The sequence below is a fragment of the Mandrillus leucophaeus genome, unplaced genomic scaffold, assembly GCF_000951045.1.
Source record: "Mandrillus leucophaeus isolate KB7577 unplaced genomic scaffold, Mleu.le_1.0 Scaffold1664, whole genome shotgun sequence".
In the NCBI taxonomy this organism is placed as follows: domain Eukaryota; kingdom Metazoa; phylum Chordata; class Mammalia; order Primates; family Cercopithecidae; genus Mandrillus; species Mandrillus leucophaeus.
In genome coordinates, this window is record NW_012101659.1 from 142,327 (window position 1) to 160,636 (window position 18,310).

General features: G+C 40.7%; 1 protein-coding gene across 1 annotated transcript in view; it reads right to left on the bottom strand.

Annotated features, from left to right (window-relative positions):
- Window positions 1-1,341: 1,341 nt before the first annotated feature.
- GSDMC (gasdermin C) overlaps window positions 1,342-18,310 on the bottom strand; it is a 49,473-nt gene continuing 32,504 nt past the window's right edge. Inside the window, exons 5-14 of the mRNA XM_011976458.1 lie at window positions 15,888-15,993; window positions 13,789-13,833; window positions 5,818-5,940; window positions 5,227-5,268; window positions 4,983-5,012; window positions 4,661-4,687; window positions 3,552-3,691; window positions 3,114-3,243; window positions 2,577-2,650; window positions 1,342-1,868 (exon numbers count right to left, since the gene is read on the bottom strand). Coding sequence (XP_011831848.1) covers window positions 1,629-1,868; window positions 2,577-2,650; window positions 3,114-3,243; window positions 3,552-3,691; window positions 4,661-4,687; window positions 4,983-5,012; window positions 5,227-5,268; window positions 5,818-5,940; window positions 13,789-13,833; window positions 15,888-15,993 — 957 coding nt within the window. The 3' untranslated portion in view covers window positions 1,342-1,628. The remainder of the gene's footprint in view (window positions 1,869-2,576; window positions 2,651-3,113; window positions 3,244-3,551; window positions 3,692-4,660; window positions 4,688-4,982; window positions 5,013-5,226; window positions 5,269-5,817; window positions 5,941-13,788; window positions 13,834-15,887; window positions 15,994-18,310) is intronic.

The following is an 18,310-nucleotide window of genomic DNA, read 5'->3' on the forward strand; positions in this document are numbered from 1 at the left end:
CAAGAATAAAGGCAACAGGCAAAGTTTCTCAAATATGAAGGGACTTGGGGAGTGAAGCACTACTGAAAAAATTATTTGATCACAGCCATTCAAGGAATAAAATAAAATGACTGGTAGTTAGCAATGAACAAATTTAAATAGACTGGAAATGGTGGCTCACACCTGTAATCCCAGCACTTTGGGAGGCCGAAGCAGGCAGATCAGTTGAGGCCAGGAGTTCAAGACCAGCCTGGCCAACATGGTGAAACTCCGTCTGTACAAAAAACAAATACAAAAACTAGCCGAGTGTGGTGGTGCATGCCTGTAATCCCAGCTATTCAGGAAGATGAGGCACAAGAATCACTTGAACCTGGGAGGTGGAGGTTGCAGTGAGCTGAGACCATGCCACTGCATTCCAGCCTTAGTGACACAGCGAGACTCTGTCTCAAAAAAAATAAAGAATTAACACTAAACATATATGAGGAATATGGTTACACTCCTTGGCAATTTACAAATAATAAAATAATTGGAGATAGGAGATGATAGAAGAGCAAGATGGGAGAAGAACTCATTTTCTTGCCTTTTTTAGCAAAAAATAAGTAAACACTGTCTAAAAGTGAAGACATGATGTGAGCAATAAGGATTACTGGAATACACTGGAGTGAACTAGTGACAAGGCACTTGATTATTGTCATGTGGAAATGCGGGCCAAGGTGATTCTGATGAGACATCATATTTAAAATCTTGGTTGATGATTCTAGATGACAGGGAGCCTCTAAAGGATTTTAGGCAGAGGAGTGACATATAACGGTTGCATTTTTTAAATTATTTCCCATGCCTGCTGTGACAAGAGCCTCCAGGATTCAAGGAGAATTTGAAGAGAACAAGATGGTGGCAGGACAACCAGCTGGGAGCACTAGACCAGCTGTCCAGGTGAGAAGAGGAGGGCTATAGTGAGTCGGCTAGACTGTGTTGATCGGGGGTTAAGGAGAGAGAGGAGTCAAGGTGGACTCCCAGGTTTCAGCTTAGGAGGCCAGGTGGCATTAGCAAATGACACAGAGAGCACAGAATGAGACCGACATATGACCAAGAAAATGTGATTAAATGTTAAAAATGGAGGAATATGCACATACACACACACGTGGGGGCTAATATGAAACGTCAGAATCACAAAATGTTTCAAGAAAAAGAAAAAAAACCTCTTCTATATCCTTCACCCATATTCCCCAATTATGAATACTTTATCACATTTACTTGGTCATGTATCTATCATCAAGTCAACTTACTTTCTGTTGCATTTCAATATCAGTTACTGTTATCAGTACACTTCACCCAAAACAATTCAAAATGCACACTGTTAACTAGAGTCAGTATTTGTTTTTATTATTTTGAAGTAAAATTTATACATAGTGAAATGCTTACATCTTTAACATACTATTTGAGGAGTTTTGACAAATATATAAACTCTTGTCAATATATAGAATATTCCACCACCCCAAAACATTTCCTAAAGTCTCTACCCATTACTGTCTCTACTCCACCTGGAAATGCAGAGAGGCACAGCCCTGTCTCTTGCACCCATAAGGACACTCACAGCATAGACTGGGCAAGGGCCAGTATCTCTGGACTGACTGCCCATCAGGGAGGGCCTAGGCCTCAGCCAGCTGCTGTAGCAATGAGAGAGTCCCATAGAGGGCAGACAGGGGCATCTTTGCTTCTAGATCCCAGGTTGACCTGGGGCTATCCAGCTCCATCCTCAGGCCACACTCCTCCAGCAGGCCATAGGTGATGGCCAAACCCTCACTCTGGAGTGGGGCAAGGAGCTCGGGTTTGAGGGTGAAGGGAATGCTCCAGGGGTATCTGAAGTTCGGCTCCAGGATGCTCCTTACCTAGAAGAAGGATGATCAGACTCTACAGACCAGCCTTTAAGATCAGGAAGAAAAGGATTCTGCCCAGCATCCAGGGGCCGTGCAGGATAACAGAAGGAGCAAGAGCTTTGGGATCCAGAGGACCAGAAGTAACATGCTTGTCATATCCTATGATCCGCAGATCAAGTTATGGGAAATCAGGGAGCATTGGTTCCACATCTATGAAATGGTGAAAATAAAACTCTCCTCGTAGAATAGTGGTGTTTTTATTTCTAAATGTATATGCACATATGTAAGAATACAGTAAATGCATATAAAGGTACGTATTTATATGTACATATACTTGGAGAGAGAAAAACAGAGAAATTAGCAAATCATAACAGTGTAACTAGAGCAGAAGTAATTAGCAAATGGTAACAGTGTGAGTAGAGCAGGAATATTATATCCCCTTAGTCTCAAAGTCCTGTGCTCCCATATGGCTATTTTAGACCATTGGGGAATGCTGCAGAGATTGCCATGGAAACTAAGACCCTCCTGAGGGAGGCTCATACCCACTGGACCAGGTGTCCAGAAGGACACCGCAGCTAGGGATTTCCCAGTGGCCACCGTTGGATAAGGACTCCCCTCCCAGCATAAACCTGTATCATCTCTCTTTCCTCAGAATCTTTCTTCTTATCTCTGGTTCCCTCACCCTCTTCCCTGAACTTCTGGCCCCTGGGAAGTTCTCACCAGCTCCTGTTGCTGAAGCAGGATCCTCATCTCCACAGAACAGGCCAGCAAATCGTGTTGGATGTCACTCAGCACTGAGGGTGGAGGACATGTGGGGAAAGACAGTAGTGAAGAATCCAGATTTTTCCTCCCACCATAAAGCAGGAGACTCCCTGAGAGAATAACTCCAAAGTAGAGGAATAAAACCCATTAGACTTAAAGGTCAAGCTCCCTGCCCTGGGAAGCCCTTCAGAATGGTCTCCAGGATGCTAAATAAGAGGGACCAGAGGATGGGATTCAGGGGCTGAAGGCTGGAATCACCCACCTCCAGTGATCTGTGGATGAACATAAACTGGTGACTTCTTAGGCCTTAAACTCATTCTGTATCATATGGCAAGTTATCACAGTGAGTCCTCTGACCTTAGAGAGAGCTGTGATGTAAGGACGAAAGATCATGGCATTCAAAGGGCTTTGGACACATGGCATCTAACACAGCTTTTTGGGGGGTCTGGGGACCAAACTTATGATTCTCCCATTCTTCCCTTTAATTAATCTTACCCATTATGGCTTCAAGGAGATAAAGAATGGGATCCTTTGGGTTAAACCACGCACAGTTTGAATCCTGTTGAAGTTTCTTTAGGATGGCACCACCAGGGCCATCCAAATGACCTGAGCTGTCCAATTCCAGCTATAGAAGACAGGTATTATTGTTAATAATAATACTAATAACAGTAACATTATATAATTTGCCTGTGTCTACTGGTGATAACCAAGGGGTAGGGGTGAGGGTTCTCTACCTCCCACCGGGGTTTCCAAGCAGCCTCAGTAATGGGGGCGGCACTTTCTGGCCCATTGTGCCCAGCGCCAGAGTCCCGAGTCTTTCTCATTCCCCTGGCATCTTGCTTATTCTTCCTCCCCCATGTAACTTGGGAGTCCTATCTCCTAACCAATCCCATTTACATCTTACCAGACCTATGCAACTGTGGAGACCCTCACCATGTCCATCAGGTCCTGTAGAGCCCCTCTGTCTCCAAGCATGGCCAGGATACTATAGAACACGACATCCTGAACATCCTTTGAGAGCTGAGCCAGTGTCTTTATTTTCTGGAAAACCTCCTCTTGTAGATGCTTGAAATCTGCTCTCAGGCATCAATGCCAACCAGAAAGTGGGGCAAGTATTTGATTAGAACATCCTTGAAATGATAGCCTGTTTGCATGAATATGAGCCAAACTCTTCCATCCCTTTCAGCTACTAACCAAAATTATCTCTGCTAATGGCACACTTGAGCTCTGTGGATAGAGCTGTCATAGAAGCTAAAAAGATGGACAATCCAGCATTCTGTAAAGAGGAAATAGGATACTGGGAGCAGAGATTGAGATTTTGAAAAGACATCATCACTAATGGAAGATAATGACAAAGTGGTCATTTCTAGGACATGTCAGGAATACTGTAAAATCTAGCACTGGGCTTTAGAGGCGAAAATCTTAGGTGCTCTGGAATCAGTTTCCATATTGGTTAAATGGGATGCTATGAGGATTAAAAGAGTTTATGTAGGCCAAGCATGGTTGCTCACACTGTAATTCCAGCTCTTTGGGAGGCTGAGATGGGGGGATTGCTTGAGGCCAGGAGTTCAAGACCAGCCTGGCCAACATAGTGAGACCCCCATCTCAAAAAGCAAGAGAGAGACAGAGTTTATGTATGTAAGGCACTTGGCACATATAGGCTGCCCTTATTATCAGGCGACTTTGCCAGTATCCTCAAAGTCTATGAAGAATTAACCATGGGGTGGATGTTGGGGGCCCTCTGTTTCTCCCAGGAAGCATCAGGTGCCCTCAGGGTGATCTGCTTGGGATGACAGATCACTGGATTGGAAGCTCCAAAGAGGCAAGAATTTATGTCTGTTTGGTTCACAGCCATAACTTTCAAGTTCAGAATAATTCTTGTTGTCCAATAAGTCCTCAATAAACGTTTGTTTGTTTCATGAGCAAAGTGTAAATTTGGAAGTGGATCTAGATTTCTGACTTGCATGGAAACCACCAATTTAGGTGCTCAGATTTGCAGCTCCCACCCAGGAGCCCCAGGTTTCCCCTTAATAAATACTTACTTTGCCAGAAGGGTTCCTCTATTCTTCCTAGAAGGAGAATCAAGTCATCATCTCACTTCCTCATCCCCCCAAATTTGCTTTTCAGATGTTTTGGAGGGTTCTGCTCTCCTACCACCTCCTCCCTCTCACTTAACTTCTTCCTGCCCCCATCACCATTCATCCCTCCATGTTCTCAGCCTTTCTGGACCCTTTCCATTCCATATGACCAAGGGCCAGTCCCTAGGGCAGTGGTGGCAAAGGCAAGGCAGGAGCAATCTGCCCTACTTACCCCATGTGTGCAGGATGGGATCCCCACCACCACCTCCAGCAAGCTCACATTCACCTACTGGGAGAATGCAAACTTGTTCGTATTCTAAAAAGAGAAATGAAATTCCTCACCAAAGAGGCTCAAAGACTGGATTTCTCCAGTCTTCTGCCTTTCTTTCTCTGAACCCCTCTTCTCTATCTGTTCCAGCCCTTTTCCCAAGGGGCCAGACTCCAAGACCTTAGGTAATAGCACCAAAGGCAATCAGGTGAGTTTTTGTTGTGCAGATTGTCCTTGGAGGGGAGGGCCAGATTCCACTCACTTGGCAAATGCCCTCTCAAAAATTTCGGTTTCAGAAATAGCTCTGGAAAGAGAAAGAAAAGTGTTTACTCACCAAACGTTAGTCTACCCCTACTTTTCCTCTTCTACTTCTTTCCCTCTTGGTCTCACCTCTAACTCCTGTATCCTCCCCTTATTTCCCACATGTACCATCAGTTCAGTTGAAAAACTTCCCTAGAGAGATGGATCCCCAGGCAGCCTCTCTCTCCAACAGACTCACACCATTGCCAATGTTCAAAGGAGAAAGCCTGGTTTCCCTGTGGCCCCAGGGGACAGTGGCTCAGTCAGAGGAAGGGGTCAATTGCAGGAAATGGAGGAGCCTGATTGGGGGAAAGTTCTCTGTGGGTCTGTGTGGGCTGAGCCCAAGCAGGGCTCTTGTGGGAATTCAAAGGGGGTCAGGGATCAGCAGTGCCTCAGTTCTAGGCAAAAAAAACTGCCAGAGGAGGATGAGCGAGATGGTGCAATAGAAGCCTACCTGGTTCATACACCCCACACAAACACCAAATTTTAACAACTGTCTGCACAAAGAAAAGCACGATCATAGAAGCAAAAATCAGGTGAGTAATCACAGTACCTGGTTTTAACGTCATATCTTTGGGCGAGGCATTGAAGAGGGTTGGAGAGATAGTATGAAATGATGGTAGCCACTCCTCACTCCTCGCAGCACAGGAGACTAGCCTCTGGGAAATTTTGTACTCTTGGGAGAGAGGGACAGCACAGTGACTGGGTGAAAAACTTTACATTGAACTCAGTACTGCCTTGCCATAGCAGAGAGCAGAGCCAGGCTGGGCTCAATCAGTGCCAGTGCACAAAGGGAAAATTTGGATAAGACCCAGTCAAAGGGGAATTGCCCATTCCTTCTTTCAGAACTCAAGTTTCTTGGCAAGCCTCACAAATGCCAGCCAGAGTGCTCTGGAGTCCTAGGTAAACTTAAAGGTCAGTCTAGGACAGAAGGACTGCAATATTTAGGCAATTTCTAATGCTGAGCTGGGCTCAGAGCCAGAGGACTAGAGTGACATGTGACCTAAAGAGATACCAGCTGGGGTGACTAAAAAAAGGTGCTTGTGCTACCCCACTCCCAACCTCAGGCAGTGCAGCTCACAGCAATGAAAGTGTTTCATTCCCTTTGTTTAAGTGGAAGAGAGTGAAGAGTAGAGAGGATTCTGTCCCGCATCTTGGATACCATCTCAGTCACAGTAGGATAGGAGACTAGGTAGAGTTGTGAGGCCCCCGTTCCAAGCCCTAGCTCCTGGACAACATCTCTAGACACCCCTGGGTGAAAAGGGAACCTACTGCCTTGAAGAGAAGAACACAGTCCTGGCAGAATTCATCATCTGCTTAATAAAGAACCACTGGGCCCTAAATAACCAGCAGCAGTACCCAGGTGGTATGTAGTGGGCCTTGGGCTCTGAGATGTACTGACCAAAGTTGTGACCCAGCATATTCCCAACTGTGGTGGCCATGGTGAAAGACTCCTTCTATTTGAGAAAAGCAGAGGGAAAAGTCAAGAGGAGGCTTTGCCTTGCATCTTAGGTACCAGTTCAGCCACAGTGGTGTAGTGCACCAAGCAGGCTCTTGGGGCCCTCAAGATCAGGTCTAGGGTCTTCAACAGCATTTCTGGACCTGCCCTGGGCCAGAGGAGAGCCCATTTCCCTAAAGGGTGAGACCCAGGCCAGACAGCATTTACCACGAGCTGACTGTTGAGCTCCTGGGCTGTCAGCAAACATATGCAGTGGCCTGGCAGAACCCCTCATGGGCCAGTGGTAATGGTGACCACAGAGAGAGCTTCTCTACCTGTGAAAAGGGGAGGGGAGAGTGGGAAAAACTTTGTCTTGTGATTTGAGTGACAGCTTAGCAGTAGTAGAGTAGAACATAAGGTAAATTTATAAGATTTTTTATTTCAATCCCTAGCTCCCAAACAGCATCTCTGCACTTACCCAGGTCCTGGGAAAACTCAGTGCTCTGAAGGAAGTGAAAAAACCTCACTGGTTTTGTCACCTGCTGATTGTAGAGCCCTAGGGCCTTGAGTGAACACAGGTGGCAGCCAAGTAGTGGTTACAGCAGGCTTTTGGTGAGACCCAGTTCTGTGCTGGCTTCAGGTCTAACCCAGTGCAGTGCCAGTGGTGGTGACCACAGGGGTGCTTGCATCACCACACTCCCAATTCCAGGTGGCTCAGCAGGGAGAAAGAGAGACCCCATTTGTTTGGGGGAAAGTAAGGGGAAAAAACAAGAGTCTCTGCCTGGAATTCCAGGTAATTTTTCTGGATCTCATGCAAGACCACCAAAGCAGAACTTCTATGAGTCTAAAACAACCACAGAGATATTAAACAGGAAGTCCAAGTCCCTTTGAATACCTGGAAAGCCTTCTCAAGGACAGGCACAAACAAGCCCAGACTGAGAAGACTACAATAAATACCTAACTTGTCAATGCCTAGATACCAAAAAACACTACAAGAATCAGGATTATCCAGGAAAACATGACCTCACCAATGAACTAAACAAGGCACCAGGGACAAATCCTGGGGAAAAAAAGAGACATGTGACCTTTCAGATAAAGAATTCAGAATAGTATTTTGAAGAAACTCAAAGAAATTCAAGATAGTATGAGAAGGAATTCAGAATTCTATCAGGTACATTTAAAAAAGAAATTGAAATAATTAAAAAGAATTAAGCAGAAATTCTGGAGTTGAAAAATGAAATTGACATACTGAAGAATGCAAGAGAGTCACTTAATAATAGACTTGACCAAACATAAGGAAGTATTAGTGAGCTTGAAGACAGCCTATTTGAAAATATACAGTCAGAGGAACCAAAAGAAAAAAGAATAAAAAGCAATGAAGCACACACATATGATCTAGAAAATAGCCTCAGAAAAATCTGAAAGTAATGTTGACTTTAAAGAGGACATAGAGAAAGAGATAGGGTAAGAAAGTTTATCCAAAGGAATAACATTAAATAATTTCCCAAACCTATAGAAAGATATCAACATTCAAGTACAAGTAAGTTATAGAACACCATGCAGATTTAACCCAAAGCAGACTACCTCAAGGCATCTCATAGTCAAAGTCTCAAAGATCAAGGATAAAGAAAGGATCCTAAAGCAGCAAGGAAAAAGAAACAAATAGCACACAATGAAGCTGCAATATGTCTGGCAGCAGACTTTTCACTGGAAACCGTACAGGCCAGGAGAGAATGGCATGACATATTTAAATTGCTGAAGAAAAAAAACTTTTATCCTAGAATAGTGTAACTGGCAAAAATATCCTCCAAGGATGAAGAGAAATAAAGACATCTCCAGACAAACAAAAGCTGAGTAATTTCATCAACACCAGACCTGTCTTATAAGAAATGTTAAAGGGAGTTCTTCAGTCTGAAAGAAAAGGACATTAATCAGCAAGAAGAAATCACCTAAAGATACAAAACTCACTGGTAATAGAAAGCACATGGAAAAACATAAACATTATAACACTATAATCGTGGCACGTAAACTACTCAAGCAGAAAGACTAAATGATGAATCAATCAAAAATAACAACTACAACAACTTTTCAAGACATAGTGCAATAAGACATAAAGACAAACAACAAAAAGTTAGAAAGTGAGAAGGTAAAGTGTAAAATTTTTATTTTATTAGGTTTCTTTTTGCTTACTAGTTAATTTGCTTATGTAATCAATGTTAAGTTCTCATCAGTTTAAAATAATGGGTTATGAGACAGTATTTGCAACTCTGACAGTAACCCCAAATCAAAAATCTTAGAATGGGTACACAAAACATAAAGCAGAAAATAAAACACCACCAGAGAAAATCACCTTCCCTAAAAGGAAGGCCAAAAAGAAGAAAAGAAGGCCACAAAACAAACGGAAAACAAATAACAAAATGGCAGGAGTAAATCCCTATTTATCAACAATAGCATTAATTGTAAATGGGCTAAACTCATCAATCAAAAGATGAAGAGTGGCTAAAAGGATTAAAAAAAAAAAAAAAAAGATTCCATGATCTGTTGCCTACAAGAAACACACTTCACCTATAAAGATACACATAGACTGAAAATAAAGGGATGGAAAAAGATATTCCATGCTAAAGGAAACCAAAAAAAAAAAAAAGGCAGAAATAGCTATACTTATGTCAAACAAAATAGATTTCAAGACAAAAACTGTAAGAAGAGACAAAAAAGGTCATTATATAAAGATAAGGGGGTCAATCTAGCAAAAGGATATAATGATAGTAAACATATATGCACTCAACACTGGAGTAACCAGATGTATAAAGCAAATATTATTAGAGTTAAAGAGAGAGATATTATTAGAGCTAAAGAGAGAGAGAGCTAAAGAGAGATTCTTAGAGCTAAAGAGACAGTAATAGGTGAAGACCTCAACACCCTACTTTCAGCACTGAACAGATCTCCCAGAAAGAAACTCAAGAAAGAAACATGAGACTTATTCTGCACTATAGAACAAATAGACCTAATAGATACTTACAGAACATTTCATCTAAAGGCTGCAGAATACACATTTTTTCTCCTCACCATATGGATAATTCTCAATGATACACCATGTTAGGTGATAAAACAAGTGTTAAAACATTCCAAAATATTGAAATAATATCAACCATCTTCTCTGACCACAATGGAATAAAACTAGACATCAACAATAAGAGGAATTTTGGAAACTATACAAATACATGGAAATTAAACAATATGCTCCTGAATGACCAGTGGGTCAAGGAAAACATTAATAAGGAAATTGAAACATTTCTTGAAACAAAGGAGAATGGAAACACATCATACGAAAAGCTGTGGGACAAAGCAAAGCAGTACAAAGAGGCATATTTCTAGCTATAACTGGACAAATCAAAAAAGAAGAAAAATTTCATTAAAAACTACCTAATGATGCATCTTAAAGAACTAGAAAACAAGATCAAATCAAACCCAAAATTAGAAAAAAAGAAATAATAAAGATCAGAGTAGAAATAAATGAAAATAAAGTGAAGAAAACAATACAAAAGATCAATGAAACAAAAAGATCAATGGAAAAAAAAGTTGGTTTTTTGAAAAGATATACAAAAATTGACAAAACTTTAGCCAGACCAATAAAAAAAAATGGAGAGAACGCAAATAAATAAAATCAGAGATGAGAAAGGAACACTACAACTGATACAGCAGAAATTTAAAGGATCACTAGTGGCTACTATGAGCAACCATATGCAAATAAATTAGAAAATCTAGAGAAAAAGGATACATTCCTAGACATGTAAAACCTACCAAGATTAAACCATGAACAAATTAAAAACCTGAACAGATCAGTACTGAGTAATGAGATTGAAGCTGTAATAAAAAGTCTCCCAGTAAAGAAAAGCCCAGGACCTGATGGATTCACTGCTGAATTCTACCAAACATTTAAAACGAAATATGAATACTAGTCTGACTCAAACTGTTCCAAAAAATAGAAGAGAGAATACTTCAAAACTCATTCTATGAGGCCAGTATTACCCAGATACCAAAACTAAACGAAGACGCATCAAAAAAAAGAAAAGGAAAAAAACCCTATAGGCAATATCTCTGATGAATATTGACGCAAAAAGTTTCAACAAAATACTAGCAAACTGAATTCAATGAAACATTAACAAGGTCATTTACGGCCAGGTGTCATGGCTCACACCTGTAATTCCAGCATTTTGGGAGGCCAATGTGGGCAGATTACTTGAGCTCAGGAGTTTGAGACCAGCCTGGGCAACATGGTGAGACTATGTCTCTACAAAAAATACAAAAATTAGCCAGGCATGGTGACACAGGCCTGTAGCCCTAGTTACTTGGGGGCTGAGGTGGGAGGATCATTTGAGCATGTGAGGCAGACATTGCAGCGAGCCATGTTCATGTCACCACACTGCAGCCTGAGCAACAAAGTAAAACCCTGTCTCAAAAAAAAGAAAAGATTCATCATGAGCAAGTAAGATTTATCCCAGGGATGCAAAGATGGTTCAACATACGCAAGTCAATCAATGTGATACATTATATCAACAGAATGAAGTACAAAAACCATATGATCATTTCGATTGATGCTAAAAAGCTATTTCACAAAGTTTAACATCCCTTCATGATAAAAAACCCTTTAAAAACCAGGTATAGAAGAAAGGTACCTCAACATGATAAAAGCCATATATGACAGAGCCACAGCTAGTTCCATACTGAGTGGGGAAAAACTGAAAGCCTTTCCTCTTAGATCTGGAACATGACAAGGAAGTCCACATTCATTATTGCTATTTAGCATAGTGCTGGAAATCTTAGCTGGAGCAATCAAACAAGAGAAAGAACTAAAGGGCATCCAAATTGGAAAGGAAGAAGTCAAATCATCCTTGTTCGCAGATGATATGATCTTATATTTGGAAAAACCTAAAGGCTCCACTAAAAAAACTATTAGAACTATTAGAACTCCACTAAAAAAACTATTAGAACTAAAAAACTATTAGAACTATTAGAACTAAAACTATTAGAACTGTATTCCTCAGTAAAGTTGAGGAATACAAAATCAACATACAAAAATCAGTAGCATTTCTATATGCCAACAGTAAACACTCTAAAAAAGAAATTTAAAAATTAATCTCATTGACAACAGGGATAAAATTAAACACCTAGGATTTAACTTAACCAAAGAAGTGAAAAGTCTCTACAATAAAAACTATAAAACACTGATGAAAGAAATTGAAGAAGACACCAAAAAAGTGAAAAGATATTCCATGTTCATGGATTGGGAGAATTACTATTGTTAAAATGTCCATACTCCCCAGAGCAATCTATAGATTCAATGCAATCCCTATCAAAACACCAATGACATTCTTCACAGTAAGAAAAAAAAATTCTAAAATTCATATGGAACCACAAAAGACCCAGAATAGCCAAAGCTATCCTCAGCAAAAAGAACAAAACCAGAAGAATCACATTACCTGGCTTCAAATTAAACTGCAGAGCTATAGTAACCAAAACAACATGGTACTGCCATAAAAGCAGACACAAAACCAATGGAACAAAATAGAGAACTTAAAAACAAATCTATGTACCTACAGTGAACTCATCTTTGACAAAGGTGCCAAGAACATACAATGGAGAAAGGACAGTCTTTTCAATAAATGTTGCTGGGAAAACTGGATATCCATATCCAGGAGAATGAAACTAGACCCCTATCTCTTACCATACACAAAAATCAAATCAAAATCATTTAAAGATTTAAATATAAGGCCTTAAACTATGAAACTACTAAAATAAAACATTAAGGAAACTCTTTAGGACAATGGTCTGGGCAAAGATTTCTTGAGTAAATAACCCACAAGCACTGGCAACAAAAGCAAAAGTAGACAAATGGGATCACATCAAGTTAAAAAGCTTCTTCACAGCAAAGGAAACAATTAACAAAGTGAAGACACAACCCGCAGAATCGGAGAAAATATTTGCAAACTACCCATCAGAGAAGGGATTAATAACCAGAATATTTAAGAAGCTCAAATGACTCCATATAACTAAATCTAATAATCTGATTGAAAATGGGCAAAAGATGTGAGTAGACATTTCTCAAAAGAAGACATACAAATAGCAAACAGACATATGAAAATGTGCTTACATCATTGATCATCTGAGAAATGCAAATCAAAACTACAATGAAATATCATCTCAGCCCTGTTAAAATGGTTTATATCCAAAAGACAGGCAATAACACATGCTGGGGAGGATGCAGAGAAAAGGAGACTCTCATATGCTGTTGACAGGAATGTAAATTAGTACAACCACTTTGGAGAACAGTTTGGACCTTCCTCAATAAACAAAAACTAGAGTTACCATATGATCCAGCAATCTCACTGCTGGGTATATACACCAAAAGGCAGGCAATCAGTATACCAAAGAGAGATTTAAGAACAAACAAACCATGTTTGTTGCAACACTGTTCATAATAGTCAAGATTTGGAAACAAACTAAATGTCCATCAACAGATGAATGTATAAAGAAAATATCATCCATATACACAATGGTATACTATTCACCCATAAAATAAAGAATGAGATCCTATTATTTGCAAAAACATGAATGAAACTGGAGGTCATTATGTTAAGTGAAATAAGTCAGGAATAGAAAGACAAACATCTTATGTTTTCACTTACTTGTGGGATGTAAAAGTCAAAACAGTCAAACACATAGAGATAGAAGGATGCTACCTGAGACTGGGAAGGGTGGTGGGGGGCCTGGGGGAGAGGTAAGGATGGTTAATGGGCACTTTTAAAAAGCTAGAAAGAATGAATAATACCTAGCATTTGATAGCACAACAGGGTGACTACCGTCAAAATAATTTAATTGTACATTTTTAAAAAACTAAAACAGTATAACTGGATTGCTTATAACATGAAGGATAAATGCCTCAGGAGATGAATACTCCATTTTCCATGATGTGATTATTACACATTGCATGCCTGTATCAAAATATCTTGTGTACCTTATAAATATATATACCTCCTGTGTACTCACAAAAATAAAAAAATAAAAAGACCAGGCTTTGGAACTCACCATCTTGAAAGGTTCTCTGTTCATCATCATCTGAGATGAGAATGGCTGAATGGAAAGAACTTCCATTAGGAGAGTTGAGGTTATTCCTGCCTGAGTCTTTCCCACAGCCCCAACCTGGACCAGGGAACCCCTTGTATCAAAACCACTGGGACGCCTATTAAATCTGACCCCTGGCCTCACTCTGTGCCTTCTGAATCACTTTGAAGGGTGCCATAGAACCTGTATTTAAATAAGCAATTTAGGTAATCATTTTGCCATCCAACATTTGGAAATTACCTTGATAGAGTAAAGGAATTCAGCTCCCTTTGACCTTCACTAGGTAGGATTGCTTCCTGCTGCCCTTTTCTTACTGACCTGCCTTACTTACCACTCTCAATCTGGCATCTTCTTGGATGATTTCACATTCCATGTAGAGAAATATGCTGAAGTCTGAAACTCACCTAACACTAAAGTATAAGTGTTCAACAGGGGAAAGAGCCTATGAAGAAGACAAAAAGGTTGTATAAGGGTTGAAAAGTGTGAACTGAATGAAGTTAGAGGAAAAGCTAACCTCACAGCAGTGACTGCAAGTCGTGTTCTGACTACTAGCGGGGAAAGTGGCACTCCTCTATGTCAGACGTCTCATCTGTAAAATGGAAATGAGATCTTCTCTCCCTAGCTGATGCAAGGAATGGAGATACATGTCCAGCAATGTAACTGACACCAATTCATCTTCACCCTCTCCAGTTCATCAGGATCTTTCCCCTAGCCTGAGAACAGGCTCAAGTCTTCACCATCTCGTAAACTCCCTTTCCAAAGCTAAGTATCCTCCTTTAGTTATCTCCTCCTCCCACCTATTGTCTCCTCACAGCCAACTTCCTTCAAGAACCATCTACACACTGGTTCCTCACTTCCCCTCTTTGCATTCACACTTCAACTACTGTAGTTTATTCTCCAATGAATCTACCTGGCTTCAGTCACCAATGAATACTGACTTGATTCTATCTGGATACTACCACATCATGTTTTGTGGGGTCTTCTTTTACCTGACCACATCATTCTTTGTTTGTTGTTGATGATGATGATATTTTGAAACTACAGCTCCTTTTCTTTTCCTTCTATGTTAAAATCATCTTATCATTCACCATGACCTTTGGTAGTGCCACCATCTCATGGTGCCCTCCACAGGAGTCTCTGACCTTTCCCAAGAGTGGGAATCCCATTCTCACCCCTTCTCCTCATTAGAGAGCTGCTTTGGATATGGTCAGTCTTTCCAGAAGCCAGAGTCTACTAACTGAAAGATTGGAGAGAGTTCAGCCTCATTCTGTCTATGGCCACTGATGGGAGGTAACTGACATCAGGACATTCCCTTGACCATGTTGCAGTGAGGATACTATAGGCAGTAGAGTGTGAGAGTGTGTGCGAGAAAGAGGAGCTGAGCTTGATCTGTATTTGAATGAGCTCTAGCTGGGACTCAGCATTTGGGAAGGGAGAGAACAAGGACTCTGAGAGCCGGTTGTGTTCCCAGCACTCACCATCACACCCAGGTATGCAACTGACACAGATGCTTCTGCCCACATGGAGTCAAAACCCAAAGTGTGTGTGGTCAGGAACTGTGCATTTTGAGGCTGATGAAGGAGGGAAAGATGTAGATAAAATTCAGGCTTATGTTCTTAGGGCATTGTGTGTGCAGTTTTGTTTGTGATTGTGATGTTGTTATCTCATAGGACCTTAATATGGGATTATGGGTAAGCTTGGGTAATTCTCTGTGACTGAAGAGTTGCTGAGGGTACTTAAGTGAATAAGGATGGTTAGGATTAGGGTTGGAATTTGCCCAGTGCTAACAACACTCCAAGATGAACAAGTTGGATTATTTTGCATGTATGAGGCTGTCTCTGTATCTCCCAGTAGCAGCATTTCAGCCAGGCCATGCTTGGAGGTATCTCTATGTGGTAAGATGGGTGTGTGCCCTGGACAGTAAGAAATGTGTATGCTTCTCCTTGGATAGGCAGAGCAGCAAAGATTGCATATTATGGCTATTTTCCTCTCGCTTCTCTCTCAGGAGAAGCAGACACCCCCCTCCACCGCCATCTGCCTTGCTGAGCTCTGCTTACTCCCACCTTTCTCCTTGATAACCAGCTGTTTTCTCTTATAAGCCATCACCATGCCCTTCTGCAGAGTCAGCGCCTTCTTCTTCACTCTGAGACTCTCTCCTTGGCCTTGACCCTGGGGAGAGAAACCAGACAATACAGTATTAAATGTATGTCATTTTAAAGGTCAGATGGCTCTAGAAAGCTCATGAGGAAGACCACCAGCATTCCCTGCTCTCATCCTCCCTACTGCTGACTTGTGATTTCCAATCACTGCTCTTTCTTCCTTGTTTCATCCTGTGCTCATCTTCCCATTTCTCAATTTCATGTTGATATTGCAATGTTTTTATTTCTTTCCAGATTTAACTATTTATTCTTTTTGATTATGATGAATTTGTTTTCCTTCTCTTTCCTCATTCCTTATTTCCCTTCTCCCATCTTCCTAAAATATGAATATCCCAATGTTTAAGGTAATATTCACTGTTTATACTTGGACAAAACTGCTTTTCACCACTCCCATCTTTCCTTTATCACCACATTCAGTTAATGTGATGTCCCTGTGCCTTCTCTGTTTCTTTACTCAGTCTCTCCAGAGGAGATGGGGGACACATTTTTTTGAGAACTTGTGTGTCTAAAGACATTTTTATTGTACCTCTCACACGTGATTGCTATTTTGACTGGTCATACAATTCTTGGCTGGAATTCTCTGGAATATGACTTTATTTCCCTTTTAGAAATATTTATTGTTGTCTTTTTGAGGTAAGTGTTCTGAAAATTCACTCTTAAGTTTTATGGGGTAGATCTATGTTGACTCAAGAAACCATGCCTTCAGTGGACATTTTCATTCTGGAAACACATTCTTTGGGTCTCAGAACCTTCCTTGTATTTCCTCCTAAAAGATTTTCCACATTGCATTATGTCTTTGTTCTCCCCTTCTGGAACTCCTATTATTCAGGAGTAGTTAAATCTCCTTGACTGATCCTCAAGTTTTGTTTTAATTGAGACAGTGTCTCATTCTGTTGCCCAGGCTGGAATGCAGTGGCACAATCATGGCTCACAACAGCTGCAACTTCCAGGCTCAAGCAATTCTCCCACCTCAGCCTCCCAAGTAACTGGAACTACAGGCATGCACCACCACATCTGGCTAATTTTTTATTTATATTTTATAGAGACAAGGTCTCACTATGTTGCCCAGGCTGGTTTTGAGCTCCTGAGCTCAACCAATCCACCTGCATGAGCCTCCCAAAGTGCTAGGATTACAGGCATGAGCCACTGTGCCTAGCCTCCAAATTTTTTTAATGAATATTCTCCTGTCTTTTTGCTTACTTTTTCCTGGAAATTTCTTTGATTTTGCTTTTTGATTCTTCTATTTAAGTAAAAGAATAATAAATTTCTACTACTCTATTTTTAATTTCTAAGAGCTATAAATACCCTTTTTACAGAGCATTATTCTTTCATGAAAATAAAATATTATCTCTTTAACGGGATCAGGTATTTCTTACCTTCCTATGTTGTTTTTGTTTCCTCTAATTTCCTAATTTCAAAGTGTTTTTGTTTTGTGTTTTAGGCTTTCCTCAAGTGTCTGTGATTTTTTTCTGTTTCGCTAACGAGTGAAGCGTGAAAGCTGCTAAGTGTTCCTAGGCAGGGCATGTTGAGTAGAGGTTTCACTTTGGGGCAACCAGGCAGGGATTAAACTATCTCTTTGGAGTCTCCAGTCGTTGGGGGTTTTTTAGTTATTTCTTCTGTACTGGTTAATTTTCCTAGGAAATAATTCTTCAATATCCTGCCTAGGCTGTGTGTTGTGGGGGTAGAAAGGGTAGAGACATGATGCCTGGAGCTGAATGGGGAAAGGGACTCAATGTTCCCACTCTCAATGAGGACTTGCACCTATTTCCCTTTTCCAATATGGCTTCTCACTCCCACCCTTCACTGTAACTAGTCTCCGTAAATCTAGAATCCACAGGGAATAAGTTTTCCACAAGATCTTCTGCCAGAGTGGTGAGGGTAGGTGCCTGGCTATGCAGAGGTGGGAAGGGATTTGGGCTCTGAGTATTCCTTATAAAGATTCCCTGGAGTGATTATTACACATTGTATGCCTGTATCAAAATATCTCATGTACCCCATAAATGTATACATCTACTATATACCCACAAACATTTTTTTAAAAATTAAAAAGATTTCCAATCAATATTCTTACTCTCAGTCCCACCTATACCCTATCTTCAGAGATAGCTAGTGCCTCCAATTCCTGAACCGTTTGGGGATTCTTGTTTCTAGACTTCCCTCCCTGCTGCAGGTGGGGGTCCACTATTCCAGCTTTCCGGGGTCTGTTACCATTTGTCTAATTTTTAGCAGTAACTCACTGGCATTGGGAAAGTTAGTATGCATATCAGGTTTCTTCTTTAGTTTCTAAAGCTCTTAAGTAAGGACAAATTACACAGACATAGTGTAAA